The sequence below is a fragment of the Boleophthalmus pectinirostris genome, unplaced genomic scaffold, assembly GCF_026225935.1.
Source record: "Boleophthalmus pectinirostris isolate CB_2022bp ecotype Guang Dong unplaced genomic scaffold, ASM2622593v1 HiC_scaffold_18, whole genome shotgun sequence".
Classification (NCBI taxonomy): Eukaryota; Metazoa; Chordata; class Actinopteri; order Gobiiformes; family Gobiidae; genus Boleophthalmus; species Boleophthalmus pectinirostris.
This window is the reverse complement of record NW_026571133.1, coordinates 25766489-25786159: the sequence shown is the minus strand read 5'-3', so window position 1 is coordinate 25786159 and position 19671 is coordinate 25766489. Positions and strand designations below refer to the sequence as shown.

The 19671-nt window shown below is 38.8% G+C and overlaps 1 protein-coding gene across 1 annotated transcript in view; it reads right to left on the bottom strand.

Annotated features, from left to right (window-relative positions):
• Nucleotides 1-19461, bottom strand: part of lamc3 (laminin, gamma 3) — a 69150-nt gene extending 49689 nt beyond the window's left edge. Inside the window, exons 1-4 of the mRNA XM_055154114.1 lie at nucleotides 18966-19461; nucleotides 14789-15093; nucleotides 3902-4032; nucleotides 2502-2668 (exon numbers count right to left, since the gene is read on the bottom strand). Coding sequence (XP_055010089.1) covers nucleotides 2502-2668; nucleotides 3902-4032; nucleotides 14789-15093; nucleotides 18966-19338 — 976 coding nt within the window. The 5' untranslated portion in view covers nucleotides 19339-19461. The remainder of the gene's footprint in view (nucleotides 1-2501; nucleotides 2669-3901; nucleotides 4033-14788; nucleotides 15094-18965) is intronic.
• Between the last annotated feature and the right edge of the window lie 210 nt (nucleotides 19462-19671).

Sequence of the window (19671 nt, the reverse complement as noted above, 5' to 3'; positions counted from 1 at the left end):
AGTTACTCATTGCCTTCATCTTAGAACAATAAGAAAAAATGGTGGACAGAACCTCTGTCACAAAGCACAAAAGCACAAACACCCCGCAGACTCAATCATTTCTCATTTTAACTAAAATTTTACTGAACAAATGAGATCTGCTCTGACAGCAGAACACCAGCAGAGCTAAGAAATGGAATACTGAATTTATTAAGTAGTAGAAAGCTTTGGGCATCTGTGGCTTTTTGAGTTATAGATGTGTTTAAGACAGAAACAACCTAAAAATATCTCTAAGGGTCAAGGCTTTGATACATCAAATCCTAGTCTTGTAGACCCTATTGTGTGTGGATGGTGGTGGTTGAATGGAGCACTGACACAGAATTTCTTTGTAATTCATCTCCAGAGTAGCAGTGGACACAGTATTAGCTTACTTTGAATCACTCATATAGCCACAGCTGCTGAATCACTTAAGTAGCCACTGCTGTCTTATGGCTGAGGACTGCACCAATCTGTCTATCGCCAATCAAAAATTACATTTCCTGTACAGATGAGGCGTTGTCTTAATAAAAGCTTTGAGCATTTCTACTCAGCAAATTGTAAACTTAATTTACTAATATACTTTTGTTTAATATGCTCACTATTATTTTATTTTAGCTCTGTGTTGCTTTTATGAAAAAAAAAAATTCTTTGTGGACACTGCACTGGGCACAGAGACACATAATTTGATGGATGAAGCATAAAGGGCTTAAATGAAGTGGAAGTGTACTGACAGGTGCCAATTTGCAGTTTTGAAATGGAGGCAGATATTGTCACCACACTAACGACCGCTAAACTCCCAAAACATTCTTGTTTTCTTGAGGCTTCACCCAATAGTGACTATGCTGTTTGTCTTAATCTATAAAGAAGAAAAGACAATCATTATCCCCCCTGGCTAAACCCGCAGCCTTCACTTAAATCAGTGGTGACTAAGAAAGGGTGGAATGTTTTTTTTATTTAAGAACAGTCTGAAGCTAAGGCCACAACCACATCAAACAAAACTGTCATGAACACCTGCAGCAATTTCCTCCAGCTAAAATGACTGTGGTCTGAAAGTGAACTGTCTGAAAGAAGTGTCACTCAATCATACCTACATCACACAATTTCAGACATGTAAGAGCCTCAAGAAATCTTGCACGCCATCAGTTTCACAAAAAGTAAATAGTAAATGATAAATAGCATTGATTTGAAATCTTCTGTTGCTGTGCGTTTTTGCCCATTTAAGAAATTTGCAAAAGCGCTATTGTTGTATTATGACATTAATGGTTAATAGCAAAATATAATTGGAAAAACTAAGTAGTTTGTATGTCAGTGCTAACCGTATGCAGACACTCATTTGTGTTTTTGTTTGCTTCTGTAGCTTTCTAAGCCTTAAAAAGGTCACACGTCTGATATGGTTTATCTGGGATGGTAGAATGCAGTTGTTTAAAAACACTTGACATTTGGGCCACATCTCTTTAAAATACTTGCTGGCTTATTGAGCAGCAATAATGGTCCTTTTAAATGACTGCCATAATTGTCCTGTCTTTGATTCTGCTGTACCATTCAAAATGTTGTATTGTGTCATCATAATTAGAGCTGAAAGTTGTGCTTAAAAAGGAGTCTGAGCAAGCTTCTTTCTCCAATCGACTTGGATACAAAAGACACATGATTATTCTTTGTCAGTCTGTAATTGGGAGAGTGATTAGGCCTCGCCTTACATGCACAGCCTAGTTATTTGGTATTGTTTGACTGACCATTAAAAGATCCTAATGGTTTTGGATGTTTTTTTTTTTGTTTTTTTTTTATGGTTTTAGGGAGTATAAGTTTAATTGGTTTTAAAAAACAAAAACAAAACAAAAATACAAGAACACAACAACAATATACGCTCATACAAAGTAGGTCTCACTGTATGTCCACAGAGGACAGTTCTGAGAAGAATTATTGAATGAAAATGCCCTAACAAAATGCCTGTGCCTGTGATTAGTGTGCAAATAGCTAAATTAAGTTGTCTTTCACGTCTGAGTATGTGATACTTTGGGGGAATGTGCTACAGAAAAAGAACACCTAGGTTCTGATTATTTAGAAATGAGATAAAAAAATGAAGATGAAAGTGTTTATAATTGAGAGGTGATGCCAGGTATCATTGTTGAGCCCTCTGGTTGTTGTGGGTCCTAAGATAAAATGTTAATCAGAGAAATTGTTAGTATGAACTAACTCTACCTTTAACCACTGACATCACAGTGTTGAAATACCCTCTGTCATTTTTTATACATTGGAATGATACAATATATACAACAATCTTGCGTAATGAATGTCTCTTGGATAAGCATTCAATGTGACATTTTGTGTATATGGTTCTTGTTAATATTGATAATAAATTACTTTCCATATGCAGGGCATAAGGCGCCCTGGTAGAAGGCAATTATATTATGTCAGTTGAATTTCACAGTGCCTGGGGATTTGGCAGTGCTGATGTGTGACAGTGTCCCAGGAGCAGAACTCACTCAAACACTGGTTGGCCGAGTCCCCTGTGGCCCGAGCCCAGGGCCTGTCCTGGTAGAAGGGTTGACATCTCTGGCAGTCGGCTCCCTCTGTGTGATGCTGGCAAGCACACACCAGGTCTTCACTCTCTCCCTCCACACATTCGCTGGCATGGCCGTTACACTTGCATCTGAGGGGTTACACAGACAGGGCACTCCACTTCAGAGCAAACACAAGCACATGTTTAAGTGGAGCAAAAGAAAGAGAAGGGACTGGTGGTAACTACAATGTGTTTAAAATGTTGTAGAACAAAATAGCTTTTTGGTGTTCCCAATAACAATATTCAGTGATTATATTATATTAATATTATATATATTTTTTTAAATGACAAAAAAACATTTATGTTCAGAAATATCCCTTAATGCCTTTGTTTGAACAATTGCATTGCAAGTTATAAACTCTTTTTGGAGCTTTTGTAACATTTTGAGTGTACTCTATATTCTTATTTGCATAAACAGTCATTTTGATATTATCTTGGGGGGTAATATATTGCCTACCACTCTGCTGACTCATTTTCATTAAAGCTGTAAAAAACATCACTATAGGAAAAGGTGACAAAATGTTGTCTTTTGCCTCAGTGTTTAGCACAATATATGTAAAATGGCTGGTTCTCCTCTGGGCAATAGCAGATTTGAGTGACTTTGTGAGGTGTAAAGTATTTGTTTTAGAAAGCTATGCTACATGGCTAACGTGTTGTCATGGGCAGTCTCTCCCTCAGGTGTTGTGACACTGGCTTGTAATTTGTCTTGCTACTGTGCTGATCTTAAGTGTTTATGACAGGTGTCAGATCAGCTTTATATTCCTTCTGAAGGCTTCATCTCGACTAGTTAATCGTGAACTTATTTTGCAGTGCTAAAGTGCAGCCTGGTCCTTGACGCCATGTCCTATCTCATTACTGTGAGTAATAAAGCCCACGAACTCCAAAGAGGATGCTAGATTATCTCACAATTTTTGCAAATGATAGTTACTAGACAGATAGGAAGAAATATACAGAGCAAAGACATCCGATTTTTGTATTTGTATTTTATACTTGTATTAGATGTCTTTGTCAGTTTTTATGTTTTGTAAATTAACCTCTAAATCCAGCACGTTCACACAGCGTTACTATACTGAGTGTCCATTAATGGTTTATTTTCCATGCCCTTTAACTGCATTTCTTAATTTGAATTTCAGAAACTGACAATGTTGATGGGATGCTTGCAATTCTAATGTCAACAATAATAATAAAAATATTGCTAATATACCACAACATAATGATGGATAATGGTTTGCTGAAAAAATCAGCACCTGTAAATACAATCAGTGCTCAAGGTGTCACATTTAAGAGAAAGACATTTTAACAAAATCAGGTCTCGGCTCTTACCTTCCACCAACTGAAAAGTCCGAAATGGCATAGAAATACGAACGCAACACTTTGGCATCCTTGAAGAACTCATCTCCAAAAGTGTTAAGTCTGTCCAGTGAGATGAGCAGGTCTGTGGCGGTCACCCAATCCTGGACAAGAAATGAAAAGAGACCAAATGAGGGTGAGAATGATGTCCCCAAATGGCTTTTGAAGTCGAACACTTAAAATGTCTGGCTTACTTTGAAAGAGGCTACTTTAGTCATGGGTGTTTCTTGTGAGGCAGACAATGAAACTGTTATGTATTTAACAGAACAAAAGCTTTGAAAAGATTTGGTATGCACAGCCAAAACACTGTTTAAACATGGATTAAGAAAAACAAAGTTTTAAATTATTAAAAGAACAACATGCCCTGTTCAATGTACAACTCTTGGCATAGCTTTGAGATAGGATTTCAGCCTGTCAGTTTGAACTGGCTGCAAAGGTAAAGGTGAGGTGTAGCAAAGCAGGAGAAGAAAGTGAAGAGGAAGAGAGGAAGCAGGAAGTGCACTATGGGGCAGAAGATGAAAGTCAGGCCAGGTAGAAGGGAGGAGAAATGACAAAGGCACTAGTTTAAAACAAATAGATTGTGTGAGGAGTGTGCGTGTTCTCTGTGGCAGGCCTAAAAAGAAGTCTGTAAGGCTGTACATTTTGAAGCCTCTCCCCTGAGCACACTTTGATGTGGGAAAGGTGGTGGGAAAGAGAGAGACAGGAGCAGACGACCTCAGATTTTAAAATGTGCTCAGAGTTAATTCACAGCTTTCACAAATGTTTCAGTTTAGAATGAGCAGCAGTTGCCAATAAACAAACTTATTCGGTTAATACCTCCAGCACTAATTTATTTTTGTGAAATGCTTTTTGGGGAAAACCTTTAAAGATATACTGTTGATTTTCTAAACTAACTGTTGTGTGCTTATTCACTCAAACACTAATTGGTCACAGAAATTTACATAGTGAATTAAGAACCTTATTAAAAGTTGTGATTTTTGTACTTTAGTCAAATGAAGAGGGCAATAAAAGCCTAATTTACAAAATAAACATTACATTTATTTTAGTTCTGAGCATTTACATTGGTATATGTGGATTTAGATAGCATATTGATTCGAAAAGCTTAATGCCATTGTATTATCTCATAACACATGTTGCTGCACTAGCTGTTTCTCAGCGCTTTCTCCCTGTCTTTATCAGGGCTGCATCAGTCTTGCTTGAACAGAGCTTGTGAAGTGAGGGACCACCTGCAGGGTCCCATGATTGGTAAGAGGTCAGAGCTTCTTGGGTGAACATCTGGTGTTAATGTCTCACACATGTTTCTCTTCACGTCATCTGCATTCAAGTTGTCTGCAGTTTTACTCTGCTTGGTGCACATTAGCCACCTATTTGGTGAGTCCTTTTGACCAATGTAGCAGTCTCAAAATTATTAAAATTTAGATTCCAATGAATCCGACCACTGCTGTTTAATTTTAACTCAAATGACCATCCTGCATCCATTTTTATTTTCACTTTTCCTTCAACCAGCTCTTCCCCAGTGTTCTGTGCCAGAGTGCACTCACAATTCCAGACAGTTCCTATTGAGGTTTATAGAACTGCTATTTGGTCGTAAGCGTAAATACAGTGTTACAAAATTGAGTGCAGTTGGCGGCCATGCCATTGTTACGGTACTTCCTTATCGACTTTGGCCTCGCTTGACACAGCTCTGTCGACTAATGGGGTTTGGATGGTGGCAGATGACCTCGAGGCACTGCAATAGCCAAAGAAAACTGATGTTGATGCTACACTTTGTCTTACAACACCTGGGCAGAGCACACAGCCACCTACAGAAAACTTTGACCGAACTTTCCTCTTGGGTGTTTAAAATAGTCTAAATAATACAATAAATTGTTTCCTGGTTAAGTTAACAAAAACAAAAAAGCACCCTATTAGTACACTTAATCCAGTTCACTTATTTATACTATTACTTTGCAAAATATAAATGATGAATATAACTAGATAACCAGAATCTAGAGAAATGTAGAGTCCAGTCCCTATCAAGGAATTGGGTTCCAGAGCCCAAGGTGTGCGTGGAGGTGAGGCTGACTATATCTAGTTGTTAACACTCAACCTCCCGCACAAGCTCCGGCTCCTTCCCCCCAAGCAAGGTGACATTCCATGTCCCCAGAGCTAGTCTCCATGTCTGGAGATCCGGTCGCCAAGGTCCCTGCCTTCGACTGCCGTCCAGATCTGCACGTGCCCCATATGGATCCTCCCTTCGGGCTGAGCCTGGCCGGGCCCTGTGGGGGAAGGCCCAACCACCCGGCACTCGCTGGCGAGCACCCACTCGAGGCCTGATCTGAACCCAAGCTGTGTTCGATTATTGGACTTCTGTGCTAGATACAGTTTGTCCATAACGAACACCATGTTTGAGCACAAGGATGTCCATCAGTGCACGTGGCACCAGGATGCGTATGATCTGACCTCCAGCCTTGGACACTCTGGTGAAGAGAGGGGCAGAACTGTCAACTGATCACCACCTGGTTGTGAATTGGGTCCGCTGGACCCAATCTGTTCTCCTCAATCCCACCTCCGTCTTCTGAGGAGGAAGCCGAGGTTGGGGACTCGGAGGTGGACTCGTCGATCACCCTGTCTGAAGTCACTGAGGTGGTTGGCAAACTCCTTGGTGGCAAGGATCTGGGGGTGGAGGGAATTCGTCCTGAGTATCTTAAGTCTCTGAATGTTGTGGGGCTGTCTTGGCTGACACATCTCGCGTGGTGGTCGGGGACAGTGCCTCTGGACCGGCAGACTGGGTTGGTGGTCCCTCTGTATAAGAAGGGGGACCGGAGGGTGTGTTCCAACTACAGGGAAATCACACTCCTCAGCCTCCCCAGTAAGGTCTATGCCAGGGTACTGGAGAGGAGAATCTGGCCGATAGTCGAACCTCGGATCCAGGAGGACCAGTGTGGTTTTCGTCCTGATCGCAGAACACTGGACCAGCTCTACACTCTCCATCGAGTGCTTGAGGCTTCATGGGAGTTTACCCAACCAGTCCACGTACTTTGTGGATCTGGAGAAGGCATTTGACTGTGTCCCTCGTGGTGTCCTGCGGGGGGGTGCTCTGGGAGTATGGGGTCCGGGGACCTTTGCTAAGGGCTGACCGGTCCCTGTATGACCGGAGCAGGAGCTGTGTTCGCATTGCCGGCAATAAGTCAGACCTGTTCCCGGTTCATGTTGAACCCCGCCAGGGCTGCCCTTTGTCACCGGTTCTGTTCATTGTATTTATGGACAGAATTTCTAAGCGCAGTCAGGGGCCAGAGGGGGTCCAGTTTGGGGACCACAGGATCTCATCTCTGCTGTTTGCAGATGATGTTGTCCTGCTGGCTTCATCAAGCTAGGACCTGCAATGTGCACTGGGGCGGTTTGCAGCCAAGTGTGAAGCAGCTGGGATGAGTATCAGCTCTTCCAAGTTCGAGGCCATGGTTCTCGACCAGAAAAAGGTGGCTTGCCCTCTCCGGGTGGGTGGAGAGTCCCTGCCTCAGTCACATGGGGGGAGCTTGGAGTAGAGATGATTCTCCAGAGCTGATGCTGGCTCGGGCATGTGTTCCGGATGCCTCCTGGGCGCCTCCCTTGGAAGGTGTTCCGGGCATGTCCCACCGGGAGGAGGCCACAGGGAAGACCCAGGACATGCTGGAAGGACTACGTCTCTCAGCAAGTCTGGGAACGCCTCAGGGTCCCCCCTGGAGGAGCTGGAGGACATGTCTGGAGTGAAGAAAGTCTGGGAGTCCCTGCTTAGACTGCTGCTCCCATGACGTGGCCCCGGATGGAAAATGGATGGATGGAATCGGAATCTACTGTTTGAATTTATAAACTTAAAGGTGCACTTTGTAACTTTTTCTTGAGGGGTCTGTCAGCTGCTTGTTTCTATGGATATGTCATTGCTCTGCCTGGAATGTTCCACAGTATGGCATTAAACAGTTATACTTTACATTTATTCAATTAGAAGTGGTTTTATAGCTCAACAATACCTAGAACAACAGGCATTTTTCACAGATCTGACCTGTAATTTGGTCTGGTTTGGTCTCCATGAAGATAGAAAGCCATACTGTGAAACATTCTAGACAAAGCAATAAGATCTCCAGGGAGAAAAGCATTTGACAGACCATCCACCAGAAAAGTTACACAATGTACCTTTAAAGTTACATTCATATCTCCAAAGTCCAAATTAATTTTGTTAGTTCAAAGTCCAAATGACTATGTTTTTTTGGTTTGTGTTGTGGCTCAATGTATTGACATTCAATTAATTGTAAAAGTGCTTAATTAAAATTTTCTGATATTGTGCTCCACGCAACACAGCATGAGTCCTTTTTCATTCATCACTGAGAAGAGCATACAAGAGCATTAGTTATTAGTTTTGCTTGAAGAACCACTGCTAACTGTGCTAGAAAGAGCAGCCATACTTGCAAATATTAGTTTACAGCAAGGAAATACTTTCTTAAGGTTAATTAGCACTCAGTCCATTACTTATTATTTGTGCAAACCACAGCAAAATCTTAATTAACTTTGATTCCCAGCCTCATGGAATTTGGACGCACAATGCTGCAGTGATGCTGACAATGGAATAGGCTAGGGTGATGAGAATGGCAATTAGCTGATTTATATAAAGACAATCGCAAATGCACGATGATTAAGCAACTACACAGACATACTGTAACTTTGCTTTGATTCTCCTCCACTTCTCAAATGACCTTGTGTCAATCCTATTACTCCTTTCCCACATTTTTCTCTTTCAGTCATCCTTCCTCCAGCATATATTTTCTTGAACTCCAAAACGTCTAGCTGCAGGCAAAGTGTGCAGTGTCCCTCATTCCAAAGTTAATAACTTTTTAATTTAATTGCCTAAGTTCACTGTGCCCTCAATATGCATTTTCCCCTTTAACTCATTGTCATTCAACAGTGGTGCTCCAATTGGCCACACAGCCTTTAAGAGAAGCAGGCTGAGTGACAGAATGAAGGAGAGGGAGTGAGTGGACAAACTGGTGGCAAAAGAGACAGACAAACCATTTTAATGGATGTCTGAACAAATTAAATTTGATTTAATTGAGGCTTTCAATTTTAGTGTGATTATTTGAAAAAATTGCTTTACTAACTTGTCAACAGTTTTGAAGTAAAAGAAAACCTATACTGTATTAAGTAGAGTTTGAGCTGATACAACCCTGCAACATTTGTAAGACATTAATAATAATGTTGTACTTAATTTTGATTACTTTGGCAATGGTAAAAGATAAATATTGTTCCTTGTCCTACTTGACCCCAGTACAGATCATTCCTTGCGTTCCAGGGCGGGGCAATTCAGCCACTGAAGTACACCAAAATAAGATTATAATAGATATACAATTTTCTCTGTTCATTCAGTATTTAGACATATCTTGACTGTAAATTATCCACAAAAGTACAAATATTTCACTGACTATATACCCTTTTTTCAAATTTCAATTTTTTTACTATAATATTAATGAACATTATACATTTTTCAGTTGATTTCACAATTATGTATGTATGTATGTATGTATGTATGAGAATAATATAAAGATACATAATATAGATTCGAGCACCCTAGCATTTCCAGGTGGAGTTTGCATGTTCGCTCCGTGTCTGGGTGGGTTTCCTCTGGGCACTGTGGTTTCCCCCATGAAACCTAAAAACCATGCACCAGGGACTACAGGTGGAAATTAGCTCTAATGCTACAACCTGGCACAATGCAACTCTCTTTTTAAGCTTAATGTATATTGTGCATTCTCCCTGTCTCATAAATAAACTAAATAAATAAACTATGCAAATGTATCATTTAGTCCAACAATTGATATATGTATTTGATTGAATGATTGATAAAAAAAAGTATATAAATGTATATATATATATATTGTTGTTCTTCTGCTGCACACTGAGTTGCCATTTGACCTCTAGAAATGACAAGAAGATCTATAGTTTGAGAAGAGCTTATGTCAGTAACGCTCCAATAAGAATGCGTGATGAATGTGCAATGGGATTAAAATGCTAATAAAATAGACAGGATGCAGTTGGGGTTTTAAAGCCTCATGAAAAATGCATAACTCTGTTTGAGCCATATGAGGAGGAAATGGCACACTGACATGCCACAGAAGAGTAACAAGGATCATTTTCTGCTCCGCTGAGAATGTACGTATAAAGAGTGTGCTTCTAACATCAACACAAATGCCCAGTCAATCTCTCTGCGGGAAACAACACTGATAAATGAGCCCTCTATGAATAAACTTCCTCAAGTGATCGCTATTTGGTGCCTTTTGAAATCATGCTGGAGATTGTTTCAGTTATTACACTTTCTGATTGCTTTTGATTTTGCAACTCATGAGAACTTGATGCCATAACGCTGAATATCAATGATTTAAGGCGAGTGTCCACTGCACGATTTTTGCTGTCTTTTGTAAATAACTTAAAACTATTATTATATTGCTTCCAATTGCCTTCAGTTTCATCTTTTCCTTTGTTTAACATTTAATGAAGCTGTGATATTAGAATTCATCATGATGTTTTTCTTTATCTTTGCTACATTAATGCTTTCTATTGTGAAAATCAATTCTAACAACAGACAATCTTTTTTTATTTTACTTTAGAGGTTTCACACAAATGAGTCCTACACCTCTTGTGTTTTTGCATCAAAGAGGTTGGCTAATGTTCTTTTTTGTCATCAGTCTGAGAATAGAGGAATGTGGATGAGGCATTGGATGAGGTGAAAGAAGTGGTACGATTGATCTGTTTTTTATTCTAATTGGAGAGATCACAGTCAATTATGGGCCTTCTCATCTTGCTAAAGAGTAAGGCAGTGAAGGAGGTCTAAAGGGGATGAAGAAAAGCAGGGGGTCTTTGGCAGCCCTTTCATGAGATCTATGTATCTTATCTTGCTTTTATTGATCCTACACTTTTTCATAATCAGCTGTTCTTTGTCAGCCAATACGAATGGTGAGCAATGCCATTAGATGTGGCTACATGGCCCCTTAAGAAAAAGCAGCTCTAGGTCTGCCCAGCAAGTATCTATAATTACAATGTTTGTTCTTTTAAAGGGTCATTACAATTTCCTGATAGAGTACAGAAGACATTTTGTAAATTGCGGTGCACTGCAAATTCAATCTGTAGTTTGAATTAGAAGCGTATGGTCGCACATTTTACTAGAACAATCACAGAAAGTAATTTATTTCTGACAATTAACGGATGGTTGTTTTATTTTGCATTACAAGTTGATTAAATGGAATCTCTTGTATTTGCTGAAAGAGTAAAAACTTGATTACTCATAAATGAATTTTAATAAATTTAACAAGTTGTGGGAGGATGGTAATAGAGTATAATGCACAAAGAACACTCTTGCACATGAGTTATTGGGAAGCCAAAATAGCTGAGTGTGGAGTGAATTAATCATAAAAAGATTAAGTTTAAACTTCAGTACCAGGCTACTACACCCCTACTTCTAAGTACTTTAAATAGTTTTGAACAAAATAATAGCCTATAGAAAGTATCGAGAACAACATTTCTAAATAGACTTTCTTGAGTGACACACATATTTTGACCTGACTGTTTTTCCTCACTAGAGCATTATAGCCTGAATCTCATATATCTAATGATTAACAAAGTAGTTTTTTCAGTATAAAATGTTTTCGTATTTGGCGTTTCATATCATTTACCTGATGAACCATGTATTTCTCTACTTGTTTACGGACCACCTACTAGAAAAATAACATAGTGCATCTTAAAAAAATAGAACCACTTATTGGAGGCAAATTCTGTAGTGCAGATAATTTTCAATTTCATTCTTTTCTCACCCATTTCGACCTGAACAGCTGTGTAGTGAATATATTTATACCACTGTATAAATGCATCTTACCATATGGTTCAGAAGTGATGGGGGCTGCTGCCTGAGTCTCCTTTTTTCTAAATGCAATCCCTGGCAGTTTCTACTCAGCAGGAGGTGCACTGGAGACATCCCACATCCAAAGTGTCATGGTTGATATTAGGGGAGGTTCTATGAGAAGTCAGCATCTGGCATGTGTGTGGACTTGTGTGGTGGGGGGATGTGTCAAGGTATGTGGAATACGTATGGAGCCCTGGGCCACAGTAAAGCTTAGTCTTAAGGTTTAATAAAAATGCCATGCTCTTGTTTGTAGACTAAACTAAATGCATAGCTTTGGTTCAATATGTGTGACATTTTCAGGAAAGGTCAGTAATGAGCCATAGATGAAATAATTTGTTTTTGGTTAGAGGTCTGAACAGGGCCAACAGTAAGTCATGTGTTATTGTTAATGCACTTTGTTTTTCACTAGGGCTGAATGATTTTGGCAAAATTTGTCAATGAGATTTTTTAAACCTTGTGATTAGATTATATTTATTATGATTTATGTTTTAATTCTTGGATTCTGTTCAGCATGCTTTTAAACTTTCTTAGAACCATTAACATCAGAGAAAAAAAATGGAACCTGAATCTAAACTACAAAAATACAAAAATCACAAACATTTGAGAGTAAGGAGTTATTTTTAAAGATAATAAGATTTTGTTGTTTGCAATTATTAAAGTCTGTAATCTTAGAGATTTGCTAATGGCTATTTCAATTATTGCTCGATTGACATTCTAATAATAGACTACTGATAATAATAGTCTTTTTTTTTATCATAGTTAGATACAGAGGTTTGTGGCTCTATATGAAGAGCCTTTACTTCTAAACAAGAGGATAGTTCAATTGTGGATTTGAGAAATGTAAAAAGGCCAGGGTGGGGGAAAATGAATGTTGGTACACAGAGCTGCAACTAACAGAGAAACACTGAATTACAATATGAAATTAATATTTTAACTAAACTAATGTCACTAAAAATGGCATATTGTCACAGCAACCCAATCCTTCAACTGAATGAAACTGGCTCCTAACAATTGTAAACCAGAAAAGCACTCAGAGAGCGCAGACCTTCGCCAAGGACTACAGTCCCCCTCATATGATTTGTGTTTTCCATAAATATTTGTCTCGTATCTTTCAATTTGGAATATAAAAGAGAATCTGATTGTCCATCCCTGAGTCAAATTTCATGGGGTTTGGTCAATAATTAACCGAGATATTGAGAAACAAAATTTTTGGCCCCATTTACCACAATGTTAACTAAAATTTCAAAGTGATCCAGAATCCAGGATTTCTTCCAGATCAGCCCCAAAATGAAATCAGTTCTTCCTTTTCACATTTCCAACAAATCCTGAAAATTTCATCAAACTCGGTCCATAACTTTTTGAGTTATGTTGCTAACGGACAAACAAACAAACAAACAAACAGACAAACAAACTAACAAACAGACAAACGCCGGCAAAAACATAACCTCCTTGGCGGAGGTAATAATTAAAGTCCTTTTAATTGCACATTTTTCAGAATGCCTAAACTGACAATTATAATGTCCAAAATTATTATCTGCTTTGGTCCTTAGACCCATGATTTTGGTTGTGCTGTGTGTGAATCTGCATTTCCTGCAGCCTACTTCCAAAATGCACCCATCCCCTCCGTATTTAATGATGTGGAGGAGGACAAGGTTTTATACAGAGATCTGCATGGCTGGACATTTCTACACTGTACTTTAAGGAGAAAGATCCCAAAAAATCGTTGATGTGTGTTTTTGGAGTTTGAAGCAAAAAGCGCAAAATATTTTCTGGAATAATCTGATGTTTTTCAAGTCCATGGCAGGGTTTTATTGTACTTTTGAGATAAAATACAAATCCAATCATGCAAATAATGACATCAAAGGGAAGCTAAATGTGGAATATGTTTTCTAAATTCTATGAAGTGGAAAGAATGGTATCGGTCTCAGAGTGGCTTGAAAGATGTATGGAAAATGTTTTTTGCAGTAAGTTTGACACGTAAGTCAACTCAGCCATGCATTCTAAATATTGTCACTCAACAGTATACAAACAATAAACCCAGACATAATCCTTTACAATTCAAGCATATTTTCTTCTCCAGTATTTCCTTCAGGCATGTTCAGTATGAAGCTCATGCGCTCTCACATGTAGATAATCTGTGTGTGTTGCGTACAGGAAGGAGGGCCTGCATTAAGTGCCTTATTTACTCTTTTTAGCCGTGCTTTACTGTACCCGCCCCCTACTGTGCCCCCCCTCTAGAGGCTGCCATTAATTCAGCGTTTGCCTGCCTTCCACTGTTAACCATAGCTAAACATAACATTAGATTCCCTATAGCTGCATGTGGAAATAATCGGCTTCAAGGCAGGAATTATCCTCAATATTTGGATATGTAAGATGTTGAAGCGAAGGGCTGGGACGTTGAACTGATTACGTTTATTCTTGGAGCTGTATAGATTTTCATGCATTATGTATTTTATTGAGAGTTTCAATTTCAACAAAATAATTCTACATTTTTCTCACATGGTTGCATTTAGGTTGGGAAAGATGGCTGTATTGATGTCTGTCTAAAATTATATTGTTTATTTGTACATTGTGGGATTTTAATGGATAGGCGAAGACATACATACAAATCACTACACACATACACTCAGGAGATTTAATTGAAAATATTTAAGACTTAATTAGAGCTTAACCCTTTTATGTCTAAACCCAAGATATATATATATATATATATATATATATATATATATAATCTTGGGTTTAGACATTTACTAAATCCTTGGATTATAATTATATATTATTATTATAATTTTATGTCACTTTTAACTCCCTTCCTAACTCTGTATGTAAAGATCTGGAGTTTGTTAGGATATTTTGGAATTCATAGTGACCCTGTGCAACAGATAAGGTCACAACAGGGTATACTCAGCATGCCTCTATGTAGAAAAATGTTTATATCTGAAAACAAATGACTAACTCACCTGTAGCACCACACTATGGTCGAAATTGTAGGCACTGGGGCGTCCCTCTAAGGTTGAAAATGCCACGTTGCCTCCAGTGAGCGGTGAGATATCGCTGAATTCATCCGTACACAAAGCGGTCCGCTCGTCTTCCCCTGGGCGAATATAACCTCTGGCAGCTTTGTCATATGTTTTCTCACAGGAACCGCTGTAATACTGGTATGGTATCCAGGGTCCGTCCTCTTCCGTACGCTTGTAGATGGCAAAGCTCTCTGGCCGGCTGGTGTAGAATTTTAATCTTATGTAGGTTATCACAAAGGCCTTTCCTGTGGGAGACAGATATGATTTAGTCAGAATATAGCAAGAAACATGCAGTCGGAAGTGTGTTGTAGTTACACTGCAGTTTAGGCCATGTTATGGTAGACACACAAACAAAGCTGTCGAAAGCCCACAAGCTACAAAAAAATCTGATATAATAATTGCATTATAGGAAGAGAGAAAACAATGGGGGATAGGCTTAATTTCCCCTGCCTTGACACAGGGTAAATGAATGTCATCCCTGCAGGAGAGGAATAAAACGTGGGATTATTTTCTCATTATCCACATAATAATAGGCCCCAGAAGTAAAACATAGGTCAAAGGGAAAAAGACAAACCAAATTATTTTACAGTAACTAGAGAAAAGAAAAATCCACTTAATACAAAACACCCAAATACTGCATTTTTGTTACAGCTTGCAAATAACAGGTTGCGTCATGTTCTAGAATGATCTAGAATAGACATTTCAGATGGAGGTCAGAGAGTTACTCTATGGGAAATTAATTTTGAATAGCTTTTGAAAGAAATATCAAAACTGATGATCCACAAATGATGAACCTTATCATTATCTGTTAGGGACTGGCTCCACAAATTTACCATATTACTGTTATCTTATGACTTATGACTTAGGACTCCTTTCAACTGACAAAAAGTGTTAATGAAAATAATTCACTCTTTTTTAAATGCTGACAGAGATGATGTTGAACTTTCTTTTAGTTTCATGTGGATAGGCTCAGTAATTACAGAGAATTCTGACCTATCTTCCCTCAGTTTTAAACTAAAGTGATTCTAGAAGCTTCACTATTAAAAGTGATTTGTGTAAAGAACTAAAAGAGATGCTTAATTGAAATCATAATTTGGGAAATCATAAATGCTGCTAAATTAATCACAAATATTATTCCTAACATATTAAAGTGTTTCTTTTTACCCTAATACTCTGACAGAATGCAGCAGTAACAGTGTTCAGTGGGGTTAGGAGCAGAAGTGTTTTGGTAGACATAGACAGATTGTGGCAGAGTGTGCTCCAATTTGATGAAGGATTAACTGGGCAGAGCACAAGCTCCAGTCGTCTTGACCACAGTAAGGGGTCTGTGTAGAAACTCTATTAACAGGCTTCTCTGTTTCTGTCTCACTGTGTTTTTCTCCTCCATTAGATAAACTAAGCCACACAGTCCCCACTGTGACATGGCTTCCACCGACACAGCCTTTCTGACATCTGTTGCTTTCTGTGCCATGGCCATCACTGTCTTTTGTCTCTACAGCACTATTTAACTGTGCCTTTCCTCCAGGAGCTCAGAGATCATTTTGGTTTTATTTACTACTTGCATGAGATGAGCTCTGTTCTGCTGGGACTGCTGGTGTAAAGGATAAAAGCTGAGGATGATGAAACATTTGTTGGATGTATCCCCAGGTATATTACCTGGGATGAAAGACAACAAATTGCAAAAGATTATTGTAGACTACTATAACAAACATTGAGATTTGTAATTGCATAGATGAGCATATGACCTATCCAACCAGGGCTGCAGATAACCTGTCAGGAGCAGTGGGCAAACCAGGAATATGGCTGGACTTTTGCTGGAGCCTGTTGCTCATGTTTTGGGTAGACCAAACACCCAGAGGTAACAAATAATTAGGGAGAACACTCCAACTCCACCTGCTACATGAATGTCTAAAACATTGAAAAACATTTCACATCATAACTAAGTTTAAAGCCAGTATTCTGAAGTGGAGTGGAAGACAAGGAAGAAATAAGATATAGAATAGAACAGAAAACACACAATGGTGGTATCAAACTATCAATCTTTAGGTTAGTGGGAAAATTATTTAGAGATTTTTTATTAAATTTGATAATCACTATTCTTTTTTTTTTTTACTAAGCTCTCTCTTAAAATGTCCCAAAAGAAAGTAGAGCATATAGTTTGGTGCATGACCTGACCTGACTCACCTATGCAAACTCAACATTACTTCATATGTCTGTCAGACTAAACTTCTGTGATCCTCTTCACTACACTATCAATATTTATGCTGTGCATCCATAACACTTCAAATGTGATTTATGTTGTACTATTGTAACCACTTTAAAATCATTTAACACAAATTGTAAGCCACCCCAAGCATACAAACCAGTCCTTTATCGTTCTACATCTGGAACAGGATGTTTCTTTCCTTTGACGACTCTCAATGAGAACCATCTGTAGACACGGCTGTGTTATTTGAATGTGTATTTCTGTGGGAAAGAATCTGACCCCGATTTTTTACTCCTGTGCATTTTTACCGGCCTCTTCCTCGGTTCCATTTTGTTTACTCCCTGTGAAGCCCCCCTTCCTCTCTCTAGCCTGCATCGGACCCTTGCTGTTTGGGCTGCAGGATGTGTGTGTCTACGCATCAAACCTCTGTGTTTATCTGCCCAGCGATGGCCTGCATTCCCTTCAGAGGGGAGCTTGTTTTGTTTGGAGAGCCAAAAGAAAACAGCCATGTCACAGACACCTCCCACCAGAGCTCCAGATGGGTTACAGAGCTTTCATAAAGAAAAAAAGGGGTGGCACAGGGGCATTATTCAAAGGGTATTGTATTTCAGGAGATCATATTTATATGAAAATATGACGGTCTGACCTCATGTACCAACAGGTGATGTTTATCTGGCTTAAAAACACCTGCAAAGGTGCTATATGATGTCGAATTTTATACTGTTTAAAAGCACATGATTGTGTTCTGTTCAGATTCTCTGATCTGAAGATGGCTTCCAGGCAAAGCAAAGCCCAAGGGTTAGTTCTTGAATTTTAATATATTCATTATAAACATTTAAACATAGGGAGAATCAAAGGATATTTTAAAAGACCTATATTAAGTTCATGCACTCATATTGGGACAGGTACACAACACATTTCAAAACAAAATTAAACTGAAAAGGGTGATTTTGTAGAGAGATGTGCAGCAATTTCATTTATGACAAATTTTCTTGGTTTTTATTTCAACACTTTCCACTGCCTGGTAATGGGATAATAATGCTAATATTTCAAGCTGTGTTTCATTAAATTTGGCCAAATGAGCAGTGACAGTTTTAATAATAAGGGATGCATTTTGTCAAAGAAAACAGGTATGCCAGATGAAACACAGTTCTTGCACTGTTTGGTTATGCAATGTTTACTGATTTGAAACTAGTCAACAAAACATATACATTAATTATATACACTTACATTTTTACAAATGTCTGTCACATCTCAGTAAATTACTCAGTGGGGAGTGCATTAATGAGGTGGATTTTCCCAAAGTTCTTTGAAAACTTTTAGTGGAATAAATGTAGAATTAACATAATTTGTAATAAAAGCAGACCTGCTGACCAAGTCTTTGGCTATGCAAAAAGGACTCTAGCTGGGGGTTAATGAGATTTACCTCCCCCTAGTAAGGCTATGTTTTGAATTCAAAATGTGTTTTATGTAAATGGATTCTGTAGATTGCCCTGCTATCCTTATCACAGACTTATTCCTGCATAATTTTAGGCAGGTTATCATGTGCTTACTTTGAACTTCATACAACAAGGGGTTTAATTTTAAATATATAGTCTTGCAATAAATGCTGAAGTCATATTGTATAGTGCACTGTCTCCTGTGTCAGTGTCTCACATTGTCACTTAAATGTAATTCTTAAAATTTTTAATGCACTTAGATTAAAGTGCTTTGTACGATATTTGTACTACATCTAACATTGTGAATTTGGAGTATTTGTTTAACAAAACTCAAATAAAGTAAGTGAATATTGAAATAGCAAAACTTCATACTGGAAAATACTTCGCAACTCATAAATGGACTAAACAAGCACTGAAAAACTCCAATGCATAGCTCAGCTGCAGCTTAAAGTCTGCTCATGTTTTTCCTTACCCAGATGCAGCGTGAGGTTGACAGAGTTGGGGTGCTGGATGCCATAGAACATAGACTGGCTCTGCCACCATGTGGGGTCATCATTCCTGTTGAAGTCTGTGAGCAGACTGGCATTGTGACTGAGTGTGGGGTCCGAGGCATCGCACATGTGGCAGGAGCGGGTCGAGCCGGTCTGCATACAGTAGTCCTCAGGTGGGGAGCCGCACACATTGGAAGCTATAACTGTGCGATTGAATGCAATGTTCTCAAACTCGGGCATGCAGCGGTAAGGGTTGCCTTCGTCATCGTAACATGAGTCCATAGCAGCCCAGCTGGAAGGACAGCTTTGAAGTTGAAAAGAAACAATAAAAATCAAATAAAAAGATCTATCCATGTCTTCAAGCAGCTGTGAATTACTCTGACATGATAAACTTCAGTAAATATGAATACATGGAGTTTGATTAGGCAAGAATTTGTTAGAAGCGGCTCTTTCCCCAAAAGCTTTGTTCTCCTGCCTGTTAACTCTCACATATGTTTCTCCTCTGTGGCATGCAAAAAAGTTTGTTAGAGAAGTTTTCCCTCCAGACACTTGGAGGAGGGACTTTGGGGGATAATAAGGGGGGCTTTTTGAATTTCCTCCACCTACTGGTACTCATCAGAACTCCATGTGTAGCTGGTGCAAAATGAGTTCTTTTCATAATAATTACTGGAAGGAATATTTGAAAAG